The sequence below is a fragment of the Colletotrichum acutatum genome (assembly GCF_030867785.1).
Source record: "Colletotrichum acutatum strain CBS 112980 chromosome Unknown BDZ83scaffold_111, whole genome shotgun sequence".
In the NCBI taxonomy this organism is placed as follows: domain Eukaryota; kingdom Fungi; phylum Ascomycota; class Sordariomycetes; order Glomerellales; family Glomerellaceae; genus Colletotrichum; species Colletotrichum acutatum.
The window spans coordinates 1-18,576 of NW_026849105.1; the positions used below are offsets into that span (position 1 = coordinate 1).

The 18,576-nt window shown below is 49.5% G+C and overlaps 6 protein-coding genes across 6 annotated transcripts; 4 read left to right on the plus strand and 2 right to left on the minus strand.

Moving 5' to 3' along the window:
* On the plus strand, positions 1–1,404 carry BDZ83DRAFT_634206 (uncharacterized protein; the record flags this gene model as incomplete). The annotated part of the gene is made up of 4 exons (XM_060509082.1): positions 1–229; positions 293–673; positions 738–860; positions 918–1,404. Coding segments are annotated over 4 exons (1,044 nt in total), but the record flags the coding sequence as incomplete, so codon positions are not given.
* A 738-nt stretch (positions 1,405–2,142) lies between these two features.
* On the plus strand, positions 2,143–3,756 carry BDZ83DRAFT_587077 (heterokaryon incompatibility protein-domain-containing protein; the record flags this gene model as incomplete). Its single annotated transcript, XM_060506005.1, has 2 exons — positions 2,143–2,653; positions 2,735–3,756. Coding segments are annotated over 2 exons (1,533 nt in total), but the record flags the coding sequence as incomplete, so codon positions are not given.
* Positions 3,757–3,993: 237 nt separating this feature from the next.
* BDZ83DRAFT_634215 (uncharacterized protein) lies at positions 3,994–7,179 on the minus strand. The gene is made up of 7 exons (XM_060509083.1): positions 6,707–7,179; positions 6,252–6,654; positions 5,950–6,166; positions 5,565–5,894; positions 5,407–5,478; positions 4,310–5,351; positions 3,994–4,254 (listed from the first exon to the last, which is right to left on the minus strand). The coding sequence occupies exons 1-6, from the start codon at positions 6,886–6,888 to the stop codon at positions 4,450–4,452; spliced, it is 2,106 nt and encodes a 701-aa protein (XP_060360721.1). The 5' UTR covers positions 6,889–7,179; the 3' UTR covers positions 3,994–4,254; positions 4,310–4,449.
* Positions 7,180–8,555: 1,376 nt separating this feature from the next.
* BDZ83DRAFT_587089 (P-loop containing nucleoside triphosphate hydrolase protein) lies at positions 8,556–10,697 on the plus strand (the record flags this gene model as incomplete). The annotated part of the gene is made up of 7 exons (XM_060506007.1): positions 8,556–9,473; positions 9,528–9,699; positions 9,772–9,960; positions 10,022–10,081; positions 10,150–10,197; positions 10,246–10,401; positions 10,453–10,697. Coding segments are annotated over 7 exons (1,788 nt in total), but the record flags the coding sequence as incomplete, so codon positions are not given.
* Positions 10,698–11,850: 1,153 nt separating this feature from the next.
* On the plus strand, positions 11,851–13,764 carry BDZ83DRAFT_38219 (5-methyltetrahydropteroyltriglutamate-homocysteine methyltransferase). The gene is made up of 2 exons (XM_060502715.1): positions 11,851–12,925; positions 12,973–13,764. The coding sequence occupies exons 1-2, from the start codon at positions 12,265–12,267 to the stop codon at positions 13,539–13,541; spliced, it is 1,230 nt and encodes a 409-aa protein (XP_060360723.1). The 5' UTR covers positions 11,851–12,264; the 3' UTR covers positions 13,542–13,764.
* Positions 13,765–14,176: 412 nt separating this feature from the next.
* On the minus strand, positions 14,177–16,224 carry BDZ83DRAFT_707548 (uncharacterized protein; the record flags this gene model as incomplete). The annotated part of the gene is made up of 5 exons (XM_060511549.1): positions 14,177–15,119; positions 15,174–15,257; positions 15,319–15,404; positions 15,481–15,648; positions 15,709–16,224. The coding sequence occupies 5 exons, from the start codon at positions 16,222–16,224 to the stop codon at positions 14,177–14,179; spliced, it is 1,797 nt and encodes a 598-aa protein (XP_060360724.1).
* Positions 16,225–18,576: the final 2,352 nt, after the last annotated feature.

An 18,576-nucleotide genomic window follows, 5' to 3' on the forward strand; every position in this document is an offset into this window, starting at 1 on the left:
ATACCCACCGGTTCTACGATCCTCGTTACCGGGGCCAATGGATTCATCGCATCACATGTAGCCGATCAATTCATCAAGAATGGCTACAAAGTTCGCGGTACTGTTCGCGACATCGAGAAGAGCAACTGGCTTAATGCCTACTTTGATAAGACTTATGGCAAGGGCCACTTTGAACTGGTCTCAGTTCCAGATATGCTTGCAGAAAACGCTTATGACGAAGTCGTGAAAGGTAGTATTTGAGTGCCTACTGTTAGGTGGATGAGCACTGTGTTAATATGCTGTTACCTGCCAGGTGTCTCGGCCTTCATTCATACGGCATCCATAGTCAGCTTCGACCCTGACCCAAACAACGTTATTCCGACCGCGAAAGAGAGCGCCTTGGTTGCCCTCAAGGCTTCATACAGGGAGTCGAGCGTAAAGCGCTTCGTGCTCACTTCATCATCATCAACGACATTGGCCGCGAACCCTGAAACTTTTATGAAGATGAAGGGAGCGGTTGTGACCGAAGACACCTGGAGTTCTGACGCGAAAGAATTGGCCTGGACGCCGGGCCCGTGGGGTCCTGAGCATGGCGCTTTCGTCTATGTTGCTAGTAAGGTTGAGCAGGAGCAAGCCGTTTGGAAGTATCACGAAGAGAAGAAGTCCAAACGCCCTGACCTTGTTGTCAATTCTGGTAAGAAAAGCTTGCATTGTGAGCTCCTATGCATTTCGGTCTCGGATATTAACCACCATACTAGTCCTGCCCAGCATGAACTTGGGAAAGAGTCTTGATGTTGTAAATCAGGGACACAGGTCTACTTCAGGTTTCATCATGCCTTTCCTCCAGGGACAGAGAATGCCTCCTCACTTTAGCCACCCCCGTAAGTGATGAAAGGGAACGCTGGACAGCCGGCGCTTTATGGCTAATTTTGTGCTAGAATACTTCATTGATGTAAAGGACGACGCTATCCTGCACGTGGCTGCCGCTATTCTGCCCGACGTCAAAAGCGAGCGCATCTTTGGTTTCGCCGAGTCGTTCTGCTGGGATGATGTCCTCAAGATCTTGCGCAAGCTGCACCCGGGCAAGAACATCCACGAAAACTTTGCCAGCGAACCTTTCCCAGTTATCATCAAGCCCGTCGACCGCGCCGAGGCACTGTTGAAGAGGCTGGGACAGCCTGGATGGACTTCTCTGGAGGACAGCTTGCGGATGAACACAGAGGACCTCAAAGCTGAAATTTCTGCCTGAAAACAGAGCTTGTATGGGTTTCGATATTTGGATGTGGACGTCAAGGGTTGGTAACTTGAAATCGAAGAATTCACGTTTGAATAGACAGTCTGAGGCTGAAATCTCACATTGATATCAACCAATAGTTACTCGTCAGCCTACAGGTCGCAGTTCAGCTGCGCACTCTAAAGCATCCAGCATCACAAACTTACCCCTCATGTGCGCCGACTGCTGCCTAGACTCGGGGGATTTGTAGCCAAGCTGCAAATTCGATCAAATTGGATTTCTTCTGGCCAGCATTGACATCAAGATCTTCCTGATACTAACATGTATTGTTTTAGTTTCCTATCGTAGGCTCAGAAACAGTACCGAGAGTGGCCGACTGACTTAAAACCACAACATACCGGGGCAGACATGGATCCATGTAAGATTTGCCGATATTTTATTGAGTATACAGCCCGTTTGAAGTCTCCTTTCAAGTTTCAAACACCATGGCTCGTCTGGGAGCAACAAACCAACGAACTCTACGTTTCTAAAAAAGACTGCCCGTTGTGCGCGGCTCTTTGGGAGTTTCCGATTGAACATAGTCTGAACCAGGCTAGAGAGCGTTTCAAACACGTCACAACCGAAAGCTCACATCCCATTTCTCTGAAAGTACTAAGGGTAAACAACACCGATGGGGTTCTTTGGGCAAACCTTGAGATTGCATTGGAGATCTCACGAGACAGTTTTGTGTATCTTTCAGAGGCATCAATAGGCATCTCGTCACAGGATTCAGATGAGGGTAAATCTCCGCCCAGTCCTCGTTTCTAGACTAATACGACAGAAAGCTTCACACTCATGTACTGACGACTGGCGACTAACTTCTGCCCGTAGCAAACCAGCATCCTTCTTTTTGGACATCAGGTCGAACATATCCACATCGGACTTTGGCAGAAGACAGAACATTATGCGCGAGGACTTGGTTGAATACTTGTGAGAGCACGCACGGTAGCTACTGTCAACCACGCAAGGGAGAATTACCAAAACGTTTTATCGATACGATACCAGGTCAGCCTTTACGCCTAGTGCATACTAGTCAGCAACTCTCCGGTTCTGTGCGTTATGCAACATTGAGCTATTGCTGGGGAGTCTCGATTCCGTTAAGAACTACCAAAGTCACGGACGAACACTTTAGCGTTTCTATACCCGAGAACCTTCTTCCCAGAACTTTCCGACACGCAATAAAATTTGTCCGCTCATTGGGTATTCGCTATCTTTGGATCGACTCTCTGTGTATAATACAAGACGACCAGGCAGAGTGGGAGTCGGAGGCATCTCGAATGGGGGATTTCTACGCTGGAAGCCTCATCACCATAGCAGCAAGCGACGCGTGGGATAGCGAAGGAGGCTGTTTCCCAGGCGAAGACGATAGCATGGAGGCGGTCATAGATGACAAAGGCTCAAGTCAAGAAGACAATACCAGCCCTGAGGATTTAGCAGAAGCTAAGGCAGATCATACTGTCCGGACGTTCGTCTATAAGGAAGAAAACGGCTATTCCCAAAAGTTCTGCACTAGGATGATCCGTTTTCAATCTCTCGACCCCCGCGAAATTTCACGCCAGGCACATCTCAGCACACGTGGATGGGCCCTTCAGGAACGAATCTTATCCCCGAGGATTGTTCACTGTCTCAAATCGGGAGTTCACTGGCAGTGTCAATATCTATACGAAACTCAAGCGACTCAGACCTACGAACTCCACCATTTTACAGCGAGTGATTCGATATACCCAATCTCGCAAATTTCTCAATGGTGGCCCGAATGGATCGAAGATTACTCTAAGCGAAACTTCACTATCGCCTCCGACCGACTGCAAGCTTTCGCTGGGATTACCAAACACTACACAAACTTAACGTCAAAGAAACCGATTCTCGGAATTTGCCCGGGCAATCTTGCTCGAGACTTGGCTTGGATCAGAAATGGCCACATCAAGGGGCCTGGTGTTTGCGGCGCACCCTCTTGGACCTGGTTCTCTTGTAATGCCCCAATCATGGTAGATGATTGGGGCTTCAAACTTCAACGCCGATTCAAGGTCTCCAATGACGTGGAATTGGTCGCCTTTGGCATCGAGTGGAAAGGAATCCCGATGACGTCCCAAATTGAGTCTTGCCATCTCATCATACGTGGAGTTGTCAAAAGTATTTCGGTCCGCATACCGCCAGAGGCCATGATATACAATCCACCATACATGCTGCTCAACCATGAGGAGACCGATTTCTCCAAAGGTCCAATACCTTGGACCTGCTCAGGACGATTTGACGATCCCGGTCATCCGACAGATTCCAGACTCTCATACCCTTGCTTGCTTCTCAGGACGAGGATAATCGAGGAGGCCAAAGGTGGCACGCTTTTCAAGGAGACGTTTCTGATTCTCTCTCGCGACAATGAGTCACCAAGAGCGAAGTCGACTGAGCATATAAGGTTCCGACGCATTGGAATTGCATCATCCAGAGGAAAGGACAGACTTTTCGCGGACGATATCGACAGGGAAACAGTATTTCTCGTCTAAAGAGGCTATGCCAGAAAGGGCCATGCCGTGTACCTACATCGAAAAGAAATATTCAACGCTCAAACTTCTATTTGAGAAGGTGATCCTAAAAAGTACAGAATAGGCCTCCAACATTCCATCTGGTTCCTACTTTAGGGAATAATGTTGCATTATATTGTCAAAGATATCAGTCCTTCCACGACTGTCATGCGTAAGATGTCACGTAACAAGGATAGGGACCGCAATCCACAAAGTGTCTGTCACGTGCTGTATCACGTGTATTTCACTTACATCCTGTACATATACCTTTCTCTTTTGTCCATTTCCACTTTGATAGGTTAAGCCACTTTACCACACTCCGTATGCCCATTGCTGTGTGCCATAACTCGTGACATAAGAAGAGGGTTTGCCACTAGGGAAAAATGTGCAAGAGTCCAGTGCCAGCTGCTGTGAACATTGAATACGCTTGCTCAGGGCTTCTGAGGGGAGATCAAACTGATGACTCAAATGTTAGTCGAGCTAACCGAAATGATTAGATTATACCTCTTGTATATGATCCTGAGTTGCAACATACCTACTTGATTACGCTTGAAACAGTTTCGGTGAATTTTATGTAAAATAGCGCCTAGGAAGGGCTAGATGTATTGTAGTAATGTTCACTTGCTAGGAACTCTCAGCCTCGACTCAAAAAACCGTCCGGTACTTTACTATGCTTTAGCGATCGTCCTCGTTGCAAAAGAATACAGCTGGGGGACTTCCTGACTGTGCTCTATCGAATTGCCTTCGCACAGGTGTAGTCGGCTGCAAGCCATAGGTCAAACCGGATCTTTCCTGCCTAGTGACGGTAGGAAGAAAGACCACCATCTCTCCTGGTATCCGCTGCGATATGTGCTGAGGGACAGGAGACGTCAGAAGAAGCTTCAGCTTCACAACGGGAGATTGTTCTTGGCAGACCCAGAGTAAATAATGCATGGTGTCCTGCAGCTCATCCTCGTCCGTGCAACGTGAACACCCATCAATCACGCAGAAGATCACCGCGCCTGGCATAGACAGCAAAGCGGTTTCGAATAGCTGCCGCAAGACGTTAAACCCCCACTCAGACTGTCGAGCATAATCGACATCCATGGCAAATGCTTGCTCAGCTGGAAATTTCTCAAGCAACTGAACGATCAGACTACGCAAAAGATGGAAGCGACCCTGCTCGCTATCCTTGCGGAGGATACCACAAAAGTAGTGAAGAGTGACTGTCGGCTCCAAGTCTTTGAGGCTAGCAAGCAATGAAGAGCAAACACTCGAAAGAGGTGTGATCAGTTTCCCAGGCTCATAAATCCGGAGTAGCAAGACCTGTGACTGGTTTGACTGCATCCACGCGCGAAATTTCCGAATTTGCGTCAATTTCTTCACGAGATCGCTGCCGCTGATTCCTTCTACTCTGCCAATTGACCTGACGCTTTCTAGTGACCATTCTATGCGCTGAATTGAGACATCAAGCCTGGCTTGAAGATGTTGCCGAGTAAGTTGTGTCTGCTGCGGTGCTTGTTGGGGCCATCTGAGAAATGCTTGCTGTGATGATGACATTTGCTGAGCTTGTTGCTGACTGAGCAACATCATTTGTTCTGCTCAGTCGGGTGGTTAGCCTTCTTCATAATAATCACGCCCAATTAGACCTACGTTGTCCTTCCAAGATTGCGCCTTGGACTGCCCTGAAATTCGCAAACTCTCTCTCCAAATTCGCCAGCTTCCCTGTTCGATTCTGTGATTAGCGTACATCATGGTTTCTGGTAAATACTCGCATTTTAAATTCTTCTCGGATACTAAGGATTACTTACAGTCTGATTCAAGCGCGATGGAGCGAAGTGCGTTGTTCTCATCGCTCAGGAGAGCCAAGGTGCTTCCATGGGCCACGACAGCTGCCGTCATGCTTTGAACAGTCCCTTCAGTCCTCCTCCCTTGCTCAAAATTCCGAACGCTATTCACAAAAGCTTCTTCCACAAAGGGCTTGATTTCTTTTGCTGTCTTGAAAGTCTGCACCACAGCAAATTCGGCACATTCGCTTGCGAATTGGCGAAGGTCAACAGAGTACTTCTTAATATTTTCAACATACTCTGCAACCTTTAGTCCATAGTTGTCTTGTAACATAAGAGACTTCAACATCTTTTCTGAAATCCGGTAAGCGTCATAATGTCTCTCCATGATATCTTTACAGTCACTCACTGAACGCATGTTGATCGAGCCAAGCCAGCATAGCCTCGATGGCAGTGAGAATGCCAACATATAGGTTTAGTGCCTTCATTTGTAATGCTTCCCAATAATATTGATTCAATGCCTGGTCGAAACGGGCGAGACACTCTCTTGTTGTCTCCAAGTCATCTGGCAGGCGTTCGATAGCGCCTATGATCTTGGTCCTGATATTCGCTTGGGCATTGGCTGCCTGTTATTGTGTGAAGATTTTGTGTTAGTTGACCATAAGGTAGGAATCAAATGAAGTTTCAGCATCGATACTACTAAGCACTTACTCCGAGAACGAACTTCAAGCCCCCACTAACGACAGAAGAATAATCGCTGCTTGGTATGAGGGCGACCCAGGGGTCGACGTACTTCGCATGGTCGCTGATGAAGCGGCCTGCCTTGGTCGCCATTCCTGATTTGCCTGCTGCCTTACTTTCGTACGAAGTCTTGGCTTCTTGGATCTGCTTTACGACCTCATCCCAGGAGTGGGTGCCTCGAATGTTGAAACTTTGGTCACGGGGGGCAGGATCTTCCGCTTCTTGCCTGCCGAAATGGTCCTTCATTCGGCGGAATAGATCAGGCTTTCCCGAGTCCGTCTGCTGTTTGACAAACTCATCCATCACTTGCTGGAAGTGTTGTGTTTTGTTCGACGCTAGCCCCTTTAGAGCTTGAAGGTTCTGCGCGCTGCCGCTGCTTTGATTTAGAATGAGGTGTTCAGTCGGGACTAGAATGCCCGACGTACCTCTTGAGAGTTTCATTACTGTCATCAATAGAAGACGCAGTAACAGTAGCCAGGGAGGGGTTGCGCAAGATCGGGTCCCTGTATATTGGATGAAGATTCCGGCCCTGGTCTTCCATGTACCGAGAAGGCAACGAATCCAAGAAGCCTGATCCTCGTACATCTTTAGACGGATTGCTTTCCATCGAATCGATGGTTGCTATGAACTTTATCCTCGCAGAAGAAAATTTAGCAAGAATTCAGTTGAGTTTGGGTAATCGAGTTGCTGACGGGTATTTCGCCGTTGCAGAATGAGGGCGGCATGGTCGTGGCCGCAACTGGGATAATGTGGAGATAATGCATTTACCAGACGTACTAAGAACCAGGCTGTCAGGCAGCTTCGCAGAATTTCTGCGCTTTCGCGTCTGAAGCCCGAAGGGGTTGCACATCCATCCGTCACTGCATTTACCGGTCAGGAACGGCAGGATGCACAAGCTGCATTCGTGTTGATGCTTATATCGGGCCGAAAATATCCCAAAAATTACACGTCGTAGATAAGCGCCCCTCAATCAGATATGTCGACTGGCTGATAACGTCAGACTGATGGCTCATATCTGTGCAGATGTGCATGAAAAAATAAGCTGATGTTACCTTAACAAGCAGGCTGCGATTCAGCTGGTCACTAGTGTATCATAGCCTGCAGATGAGTTGAGCAAACTGGACAGGTCTGTTGTTCGTGCCACCTCTTAGCCGCATGCCACGCCCTAGATAAAGTACCTCCGAAGGAAATGATAGCTAATTTAGGAATCAGGTTCTCCAATTTCTCATTGGTTATGAATGGATGCTCAATGCATTTCAAATCGAAAAATCTCCGCCTCAAAGTTACCAATCTGCCAAATACTGGTTTCGTCCACTGCACTGAACAGGCTTCAAGTCGTGGCAGAATACTTCAGAATTGCTATAAAATAACCGGATTGACGAGGAACTCATCCCGTCTAGCTGTGCGACGATGTGTTCTACGATGAAGAGCACCGGTCCTATCTCCGACAGCGGGCCTACAGACAACTCCCGCATCACAGCCCGTCCCGAAATCCATAATGGGTTGGTCTCCAGTGCGCAAGGCATACCAAGCCAGATCACTCCAGTCGAGAAGAACCTTGCGAATGAACAGAGCACCACCGATCTAGAGGAATCAGCACAGAGCGAGAAGCTGGACGACGCCGATGATAAAGATAAAAGGGACGTCCAGGATGAAGAAGACAGCGTCAATGCAGCTGACGATGAAGACGATGGCTACGGCAGCCCAGGGTCTTCTGTGAGTGACCCATTGTCGGATCCTGATGTATCCTATGGGCGGCAAATTGGAGGGAAGCGACTTCGACAGCATGCCCAGCATCTCACAATCACCGAAAACCGCATTCGCTCTTTGGAGCGAAGACTCGCTGCCCTCGAGAAGTTGCCAACGCGACCCTCAACACCCGAAGTCAACCTTGAAGATGAGCCTAAGCCTATCTTTAAGCCCCAACTTAACTTCGTTAAATGGGCCCAGTTCAAGGCCACAATGAAGATCAAGGAAGGGGAGGTACGGCATGCCATTGATGTTCTCGTTGGAGAGCCAATTCTCTTTCACCAGCGACACCGTAAAAATGCAAGAACAATTGTCACAGAGTCACGTTTTTCACAGGCTGAAGACGACAACTTTCCGTTGGAATCAATCCCAGAGCGTATTCGTATCAACTCGCCTGTACTACTTGACGTTCTCAAAAATGTCATTGGAGGCTCATTCCGCATGCAAACTGAGCCGACAGTTGTTCTTCGGCCGTACAAAGCATTCACTTTCTATGAAACTGAACTCCGAGAAGCTTTGGAGGCCATGGAAAAGAGCTTGACCGAACAATCCAAGCAGGCGATCTATACCCCAACTCAGGAGAAGATCCACTCCAGTGAAGGCTTCGATGAAAACCTCGACAAGGCTGAGACTGAACGTGACAGGCCTGTTGAGGCAGCATCAGAGACTGAGATCGAAAGACAGAAATCTGTGCAAGCCATTGAAGAATTGCGTGGCTTAGTTCGGTTCGTCGAGGCTCTTTCACCATTGGTCAAAATCATCAAGCAAAAGCCAACGCAGCTCTTGAAGGCTGGCGATGCAACCACCGACAGTGAAGAGACTCCCACGCAGAAGAGGGAGAAAATTTCTGTTCCCTTCAAAGATTTATGGTATATATTCCAGCCTGGCGAATACATCATCTGCAAGGGCAGCAAGGAAGGCTACCAACGTGTTTGGAGAATTGTGCAATGCACAGGAGGCCGGGCATACCTCTCAACTGAAGGAAACCGTGATCGGGTTGATGGACCTCACTTGGCTAAGCATAGTCCGTTAGTATTGGATTGCTACTACCTCGACTTTGACGGGAAAAAGTTTGGTCCGGTATACCACAGATTCGACATTCAGCCTTTCGAAAACAATCGGGACGTATCTTCGCTGGAAGTATTTCCAATCGCATATGCAGCCGATTCGGAAACCATTCTCAATGAATTGTCCAAGCAGGGAGAAGATTTCGTTAATGCTATACGAGCCTGTCAAAAGTATTGCGTGGGACGAACACGCACGTGGACACCAAAAGGCGAAAGGATAGCTCATCACTTGCACCCAGAAGACGTCGATGGTCCGGTCATGGTTGATTTCGACCGTGCGATCCAATTCAACCCTACGTGGAGTCCCGACTTCACGCTGCCCAACTTTGCGGACCAAGATAGGCGAGAAACTCGGGAAATGACAATGCACGAGGATGTCACCTGCTCTGATGACGGCAATTGTGTTGATGCCAACTGTTGTCAGAATGAGAACATTTTGGATGACTACGAATGGGATCGACAGAGAATGGACGACTTCATAAGCACCGAAGACATCCTCCGCTCATTCAACGACAGCAGTGACTTTGTTTCGCCATTGCCCGCGGACTATCGACTCTGTCCCAATAGGGTCTTCGGCTTCATTCTCCGAAGCCGTAAATGGGGTCAGTTACCGTGGCGCCTTAAACTTGACAAGATTTGAGGTATACGCTGACTTCGGGCTCGCCATGACTTAGCTTGTCTACCTGTGAGTGGGCTTAAGGAGATCAAAAGAGAGACTTCGAATCTCCAGGACCTTGAGCTTCCAGGACACCATAAAGATATCGTCACCGGACTAGCGGAGTCTCATTTCCGAACCAAAGCGAAGGAGAAACGTGCTCAAAGATACGAGGCCCAGAGGGAATTTGACTTGGTGCGGGCAAAAGGTACTAGACTTAACCGCCAAGCATTTTCAAGAGATGGCGAGTGAGTACTAACTAACTCTAGGCAAAGGACTAATTATCCTACTCCACGGGGCTCCTGGAGTTGGGAAAACCTCAACTGCAGGTACGTATTACGAGAAGAGATGTGATATTTATGGTAAAGCATTTGTAAATGGCTAACTTGGCCTTCAGAGTGCATCGCCGAAGCCAATGCAACCCCATTGTTCCCAATTACATGTGGTAAGCGTCTTTGAAGCCAGGCTGACTCATTCTTGCTGATTGACTCAGGTGACTTGGGCCTGAATCCTGTAGATGTCGAACAAAATTTGGAGCTCAACTTCCAGTTGGCTGAGTCTTGGGGATGCGTTTTGCTTCTCGACGAGGCCGATGTGTTCCTTGCTCAAAGGACCCAGAACGATATCAAGAGAAATGCGCTCGTATCCAGTTTGTTACAATGGACCTAATATAGCTTCATCTCGCTAACAGTTTGCCTAGTTTTCCTCCGTGCTTTGGAGTACTATTCCGGGATCTTGTTCCTCACCACCAACAGGGTTGGGACCATCGATGAAGCTTTCCGCTCCCGCATCCATATGAGTCTCCTTTATCCTATCCTCAGCGAGGCCCAAACCATGAAGATTTGGAAAAGCCAGCTCGCGAGAGCACAGAAGCGCGACCCGACTCTAATCGTGAAGGCCGATGATGTCCTACTATTTGCCAAGAATTTGCACGAGCAGCAGATGAAAAAGCGCAAGGTTGGCTGGAATGGGAGACAGATACGGAACGCAATGCAGACTGCTGTTGCATTGGCCGAGTATGATAGCGTCATGTCCTCCCCAAATCCGGAAACACCACAGTCTCCATCGCTGGAGATCAAATGGTTCAACATCATCGCAAGTGCATCATGGCAATTTGAGGCTTATCTAGAAGATGCTTTGCAACTTTCGGCTCGAGAATACGCCCAACAGATCTCTATGCGAGCCGATAGAGCTTCCACCGATCATCTAGTGATGCCAGAAGTATCTACACTTCCGCCATCGATGCAACCGTTGTTCGGCATCAAGCCCATGGAATCCTCGCAATCAGTCCATCCTCAAACTGGCTCACTATTTGGCGTGGCAGGTGATAGCATTCTTCAGCAGCCATCGTCGGCGGGCCATGATGCTTCTCCGGCACAACAGTGGATTCCAAGGACTCCCAACAACCCTCCCGCGTCTGCCCCTCGGGCGCAATACACACCAACGCCCGTATCGCACTATATACCACCGCAAGCTCCCGGCAACATCTTCGGATCAACGGGAGACGTACCATTGTCCGTGTCTCAGCCATTTACGCTATCTAACCTTTACGGCACTGTCAACATGCCAAATACTCTGCCACAGGATTCTTTGTTGTTCCCAGGTCAGCGGCGGGCGGTCACGCCGACTCACCAGCACTACCAGTACTATGGAGCCATGGACCCGTCATCAGGTCACCCAGTGACTCATCCATGGCGAGACCCTGTTGTTTCCTCTGGAAGCCCAGCAGGCAACATGACAATGTCTGGTCCAACTCTCACCCAACCAGTGAAACAATACCCTCAGCCGTCTATGCCAGAGTCCGGAAACAGTGCCCAGTGAACGGATCGTGGCAGACTGAAGCATCAACAGACTCAAACAGAATCCACACTGCCAACAAGTGAATTAGGGCCTGGTAGACAACGAGCGGGAAACAGGATGCATGCCAAGACATCGCGAATATTGTAGATGCTTACTAGCAGTCAACTTGAAATTGATACACGAGACTTTTCCTTATTTTCGACTAATACTTGTCGCCAACCTCCCAGGCGACTGCCGAAGTACTTAAGTGGAGCATGAGGGGTAAAGCTGCTTCTCGGACAATAAGAAGAGGGGACAAATGCACCCCAGAAGCTAGTTAATTCTTCAGAGCTCCGACGAAGAGTCGGCCGCGCGGGACGGCTTCGAAGGAGACAACATTTCGGCCAATGCTACCAACTCTGGATTCCCATCTATTTGGGTTTTCACACTGGCTGACGTGAGCTACTCTGACCCCTGGCGACTAGCTTTCAGCTCAACCTTGGCCATCAATTGGCAAACAATACATGTCTGAATGAATTGACCCCTCACTTTGCCCCGCCATGTAAATCCGTTTGCTATAAATCCGGTTGCCCCGCCTTCGACACTAGGAAGATTGGCCACCCACCGAGATATCGCGACCTTTAAAATTCTCGACGTGAGGGGTGTTTTGCAGAATACAGAGACAGACATCTTATTCCCCAGCAATTCTTTGATACCAATAGTCGTTCCAAAAATGTCCACCAAGCTCCACCAAGCGCCCCCTTTCAGGGCAGAGCACATGGGCTCTCTCCTTCGCCCTCAGAAGCTCCTCGATATCCGCGAAGGCAAGATCCGCGATCAGGGTTTGTCCGAGGAGGAAGCCGGTCTTCCCGCCGTCGAGAAGGAGTCTGTCGCTGAGGTCGTTCAGCTCCAGCGCGATCTGGGCATCAAAGGTGTCACTTCGGGCGAGTTCAACCGCACTCGTTTCTGGGGTCTCATGTGGGATGAGTTCGAGGGCTCTACCCGCTTGCAAGATGCCGAGGCCAGCATGTTCCGGTTGTACCACCCCGATGTGGTGAGCCTCATTGAGAAGGACCGCAAGGTCATGCCCGGCGACTCCGTCATCGCCGGCGGAAAGCTGTCTCACTCGCCCTCAAAGTCCAAGTCGAACTTGCACGAGCTGCGTTTGGTGCAGGCTGCCCTGCCGAAAGAGGAGTGGAAGGGCATCAAGTTGACCATGATCACGCCGGCTTGGTTCCACATGCGCTACAAGCAGGGCAGAGCATACACCAAGGAGGCGTACGCCAACGATGCTGAGTACTTCAAGGATGTTGCCAAGGTTTACCAGGCCGAACTCCAGCAGCTCTACGACGCTGGCTTGCGCAACGTTCAATTTGACGACCCCGGCATGGCTTGTGAGTAAGCAGAGTCCGGCAACAGTACAATTGCTAATCTCTCGCAGACTTCTGCTCGCAACAGTTCCGCAAGGGCTGGGAGGAGGACAAGGACAACGAAGGCACCGTCGAAGACCTTCTTGATGCCTACATTGCTCTGTATAACGACACAGTCAGCAAGCTTCCCGAAGACATGCACACCGGTATCCACCTGTGCCGCGGCAACTTCATCGGGGGCCGCCACTTCGCCGAGGGTTCTTACGACATCATCGCGAAGAAGCTCTTCCAGAACCTCAATGTCAACACGTTCTACCTCGAGTACGATACCGAGCGCGCCGGCGGTTTCGAGCCCCTCCAGTTTCTCCCCAAGAACAAGAACGTTGTGGTGGGTATCATTAGCACCAAGATCCCCAAGCTCGAAGATAAGGAGGAGATGAAGGCCCGCGTTCTCAAGGCTGCGGAGTACGTCGCCAAGGGAAGCGGTGAGACCAAGGAGGAGGCGCTCAAGCGTATCTGCGTGTCTCCCCAGTGCGGTTTCAGCACGCATGAGAGCGGATACCCGTTGAGTTTGGAGGACGAAATGAGCAAGCTTTCTTTGATTAGAAAGATTGCTGACGAGATTTGGGGCGAGGCGTAAAGAGATATCCGTAGGTGCATATGAGAGGCATGAAGGCCAGAGTGGCGGTGTAACATTCAACATGACAGGCTCGAGGGAGAGCGGGTGTAGATTACTTACTGCAAGCGTGTCTAAAGATGTATGGTCTTTTTTCTTTCAACCTAGTCTTAGGAATCCAATGTCTTTGGTGACAAAATATTTAAAATGATGTTGGTCTAAAGTCGCTATCGAGTTCAATTCTGCGATGATGTTGGTTTTTATAGACCGTGAGAGTACCTGCCCCCTCGCTAACCTCAAGCGCCAGTGTCAGAGGTCTACTTTACTCTAGTAATATGCAAAAAGTTTCATCCGTTTTGCAATTTTAGAAGTGTATGACAAAGAGACCATGCTGTACATGTTGGTAGACGTAGTTGAGGCCAAAATTGAGATGATACAGTAGTGAATTGATGGCTGACTGCCAACTATGGACTAGTTGAAAGATATAAAGAATGGTACTAATACTAGAGTATGTTGGTTGAACTTCTTCAGCCGGGTATTGAGCAAGTTATTGAAGCGAAAGAAAAATGGTCGGCCACCGTCTGTGACGTAGTAGGAAAAGAAATTGGTCTTGCAAGCGTGCCGCCTTCAAGGTCAAGAAGGTTCGCGTACTCTCAACCTTATACAGCCTTGACAGATCGAAGGAGGCTCGAAACACTGCTTGAGACTTTGGTCAGAAGCGAAGACTCGGATTTTGTAGTATCGGCTGTCATTGCACTCCGACTGGTCTCGCTGGACCGTCGCCTGGAGTGCATCTCCCGAACAAACTTTGGCCAGGTATTCGTCAATACAAGATATTTGATGTGGCCTTGTGCGTTATCAAACACCGTAGAGTTGAATCCCGCGGGGATATCACCAGTGTATCGAGCTTGATGCCGGATATCCCCGCTGCTTCCCGAGCTTGACCCCGTGCGTGATCTCAGGTAAGCATCATCGAAGGGGACAGCAATGTTGACAGAAGCGTCTTCCCCAAACAAGATGCGGGCAGGCTTGTCAAATACCCGAAACAACTGCTTCATATCCTGGGAGGGAAGGTTCAGGGGGAAGTCGGCATGCTCTAGTGAGATGAAGTCGGCGTAAATCTGGAGGGCGAGATTGTATGCATCAAGTTTCTCTTCTTGAGCGAGAGACTCGCGAGATTCCGAATCCGAAATGGCATTCGGCCAGGATCTCGACTTCCACTCGGAGACGCGAGCGAGGAAGGCAATGTTCTCGCCGGAGAAGTCGCTGAGGGCAGAAAACTCTTGCAAGACGCCTTGATTCTCCCTCAAAGCGTGATCGAGTGCGGTCATTGTCAGCAGGCGACTATCGATATCTGGACCAATATCGGCGGAATCCGTTTGGCAGATAACCGGTTGCCCCTTTTCAGCTTGGCTGGAAGAGGCTGGACTTTTACTGCCACGAAACGACGCTATGGTCGACGCCCTTAGTGTTGTCTGTGATTCAGTTTCCCATTTTGCGTTGGCTTCCGTGACGTGCTTCAGGAGGATACGGAGTCGAATGATTTGGACGAGTGGGACAAAAATCGTGAAAATCTCAAACATCATGGTTGAAAGATGAATCCTAGTCTCTTGTATCAGCAACTACAAGGCTTTCGAGTAAGAGAGGACCACTGACCATTGACTCGGGGGAAAGTACATGTTGATGGTGTTGAAGGCCGGTACATATGATGCAATGAGAAACATTGGTGTTGCGTGAAGACTTGGAGTTTAGTGCTGTCAGCAAAGTTTAACCGCGGAGACGGCTGGGAATTGTAACGTACCCTGAAAGGCAGCAACCGATGGTCTGAGTTCGCCACCCCATTGTATCTCGAATACTCCATGCTCGCCAGATGAGCGTCGGCGCAACCTTTAGGCAGTCAGCTATCAGTGAATCACGCGGAGCCGAGGGTTGTGAATCAAAGCCAGGAAGGAGAAAGTCATACAAGCCAAGTCCAAATAGACTGCCAAAGGAGGGTTGGCCACCACTCCCATCCGCGGCCCAGGTCAATCAACTGCTCTACTATGTTGTCTCCGCGGATCTCTGTGCCGGGGATGCCGAAGGTAGGGTGGTACTTTTTGCAGGCAACCCACATGCCAGTTGTGAGTAGGCACTTGAGAGTGTCAGTATCGCTCAGTCGAACAAGACATTTGAGTTCGATCATCTCACATACCTGGAATATCGCACCGATACCGATGAAAATGAGAATTCTCCTCCCATAGTCCATATTCCTGAAGCGACAAAGCCACGACGTCTTCGAGCCATTACATCCTCTCCGGAGACTACCAGCGCCAGAGCCAGTGAAGTGAAGCCTCTGCAACTTCGCAACGTGCAGAAATCTGCTGTTAGAGGCGTGGAAGCACGCGATACCGAGCGGGAACCAGACGCCCATCACAAAGTACTGAACGTCGTACGCAATGACCACGGGCATCGTTCCACCGATCGGGTATGTAATCTGAGCCATGCACCAATACAGGTGCAGGAAAATAATGGAACCAAAGGCCAGAGGTAGGCCGCGAAGTCTCAAGATGGGGCTCCCCCGGTTGGCCCAGAGGAAGGCCATACCGGCAAAGACGATGGCGGTCCATGTTGCGCAGAATGTGATGTAGAATATGCCAATTTTATCCCATTTTGGTGGCATGGGCGGGAAGTTGTAGATCGTGAGGCCGGCCAATGCTGTTGGATCCATTGTTGAGGTGGTATGTTGTAGTGTCTGTACGTTGCATGAAGAAGGCAAGGGAGAAAGGGGGGTTGTCGTGATCTTCCTGCAGTTCAGATGCGGACTTGGGCAGGGGATAGTCGCACTTTTCAAGACAACAGCATTTTCGTGGATGTGGGTTGCAAGACAAAGTTATTACCGCAGTAAGACCTCGTCCACGCTTCTCAAACGACAGCATCGGCACCTGAGAAGTATGGGGATCGCCCATCTAAGATCGCTAGATCCAGCCGTGGGATAGCGTGCTTGGCGATAATATCAATGTGATACAGAGGCTCAGTCCCTCCGAGGCAGCGAATCCCATTGTCCCGTGCTGTTCTCCTCGCATTGTGGCGTCCTTCAGCTATGGCGAACACCTTGTTTTGGTATTTTGGCAGGCCCACAACCCTTGAACAGCAGGGTGTTCGTCTCGGCCTGGGCTGCCTCTGTTCCTCCCCGTCTTCTTCGCTTCTCTTCTTCATCATGATGATCTTTCGATACCGTCTGTGCTCCAGTGCCCCCGGACCAGACCGAGTTCGCTAGACGTTGCGACTAGCTCGCGCTAGATGAGAGATGGCCCAATCAAAGGAGTACCGTTCTGTCTTGGATTTTGCGATCTTCACGACTCAATCTCACCCAGGAAAAGCGAGATGGGGTGCCTTGCATGCGTCAAGTTTTGGAATCTTAGTACTCAACAATGACTTAGTCTGAGAAGTCCGAGTCGAACAGCCTGCCCGAAGCCCCACGAGATCCTCTCATCCAAACGGCATGCATACTTGCTTACTTTGTTTGGATGGCTACGTCCTCGACCTGCTAGATGTGTATTAGCGTTGTGATTGACGGCAATAGACGCCTGTTGATCTTTTCTTAGAGCTCCAATTTTCCTCAACGACCGGTTCGCACCGTCAGCTTCTTTGAGACACGGCGTTTACGCAGACGAATGAACAAATAAGGAACGGAACTGTAATCCTCCTCCGCAAACCCGGCTTGCTTAAAGGCCCTCAAGCCCTTTCGCGCCCGTGTGTGGATGATGGAACCACGTGGTTGCACATATAGAGAAAGCAGATGTAAGTCCAGGATTCTCACCAGGTGGAAAACCTTACGAATAGATGCATGTGTTCCTCACATTGGACAAAATCTTGTATTATTAAACTCATGACGCACAGTCATTTTTCAGAATACTCATCTTGTAGAAATCGGGCCCAGAGCGCTGGAGTAAGCCGATGCAACCAGATTCAAATCCATCCCAAACCCAGAGACTTGAGACCCCAGGGCATTCAGGGGTCCTTGTAAGATGTGCAGGCTTGGGCAGATCCTGGGCATGCGGCTGTCTCCCCCGGTCGATACCAAGAATGATTCCATCGGAGCCATCGAATCCGATCGTGCCAAGGCAGTCAGTGTCACTAGTCTCGAGTGTCATGTCTTATTTGTTTGGTCCGATGAACCAGTTCTCACCTGGGAACCGGCATTTCAAGAGCCCGTGCATCTGGGTAACGATGCGATCGTCGCTGTCAGCTCAAATCCCAGTCTAGGTCTCAGCAAAGAGCCATGTATGACTTTGCAAAGACTTCAAGATACCTTCATATGATAGAATTTCGTCCAACGCTGTGATGACTTCATCTTAGGCCCCAATTGCCTCCAATTTTGCCCAAAGACGACGAAATGGTGCCCCATTTTGGTCCACGACCCTTCTCTCGCAAGGTTTGACAGGAAGGGAAACTACCCTGCGCCACCACGCATTCTACTGCCGACGCACTTTCGAACAAAGACGGCAACCAAGCATCCGTCGACCGTTCCTAATGCCAAGGAATCGACCAATCGGCTGTCATTGTAGCGGCCGGCTGCGCAGATGAACAATGCCAGTCGAAAGTTCGCGGCTCAAGCGCAATTCTAGCTCACTGTTCAACTGACCACAAAGGGCCTCGGGCCGGTTTTATTTGATGACGGCGCATGGGTGGTATCAGTAAAATACTACGTTGCCTACCTATGTCACGCTATCAGTCGCCGATCGTTATGGGATTTTAATACTCCGAACAATGATAAGTCTGGAGTCATACTTAGGGTTTGTAGGACCACCAGCTAATCACAACGCCACATACGAAAGACATCTTAGCATCGCCAGTGCCTCCCCTGAATACAAATATTCCGGCATTGATATGGAGATAACTCGATGCCCCGATTTCAATTAAAGGCTCCAACGAGCGCCCAAGAAATATCGAAGTCCATGTATCGCCAAGGCGTAATACAGTTAATACTACAGGTTCATATCTAGTACATTTTGTCTACCTTGGGTACCTATACATAAGGAACTAACGTGAAGCCGGAATTATACTTTCAACTTGACTT

What these genes read in the sequence shown, in the direction of transcription:
- BDZ83DRAFT_38219 (XM_060502715.1), top strand. Translation starts at nt 12,265, where the DNA reads ATGTCCACCAAGCTCCACCAAGCGCCCCCTTTCAGGGCAGAGCACATG. An exon ending in TGACGACCCCGGCATGGCTT is followed by an intron (nt 12,926 to 12,972) that starts GTGAGTAAGCAG and finishes AATCTCTCGCAG; the next exon opens with ACTTCTGCTCGCAACAGTTC.
- BDZ83DRAFT_634215 (XM_060509083.1), bottom strand. Translation starts at nt 6,888, where the DNA reads ATGGAAAGCAATCCGTCTAAAGATGTACGAGGATCAGGCTTCTTGGAT. An exon ending in AGTAATGAAACTCTCAAGAG is followed by an intron (nt 6,655 to 6,706) that starts GTACGTCGGGCA and finishes AAATCAAAGCAG; the next exon opens with CGGCAGCGCGCAGAACCTTC. An exon ending in GCTCGATCAACATGCGTTCA is followed by an intron (nt 5,895 to 5,949) that starts GTGAGTGACTGT and finishes ACCGGATTTCAG; the next exon opens with AAAAGATGTTGAAGTCTCTT.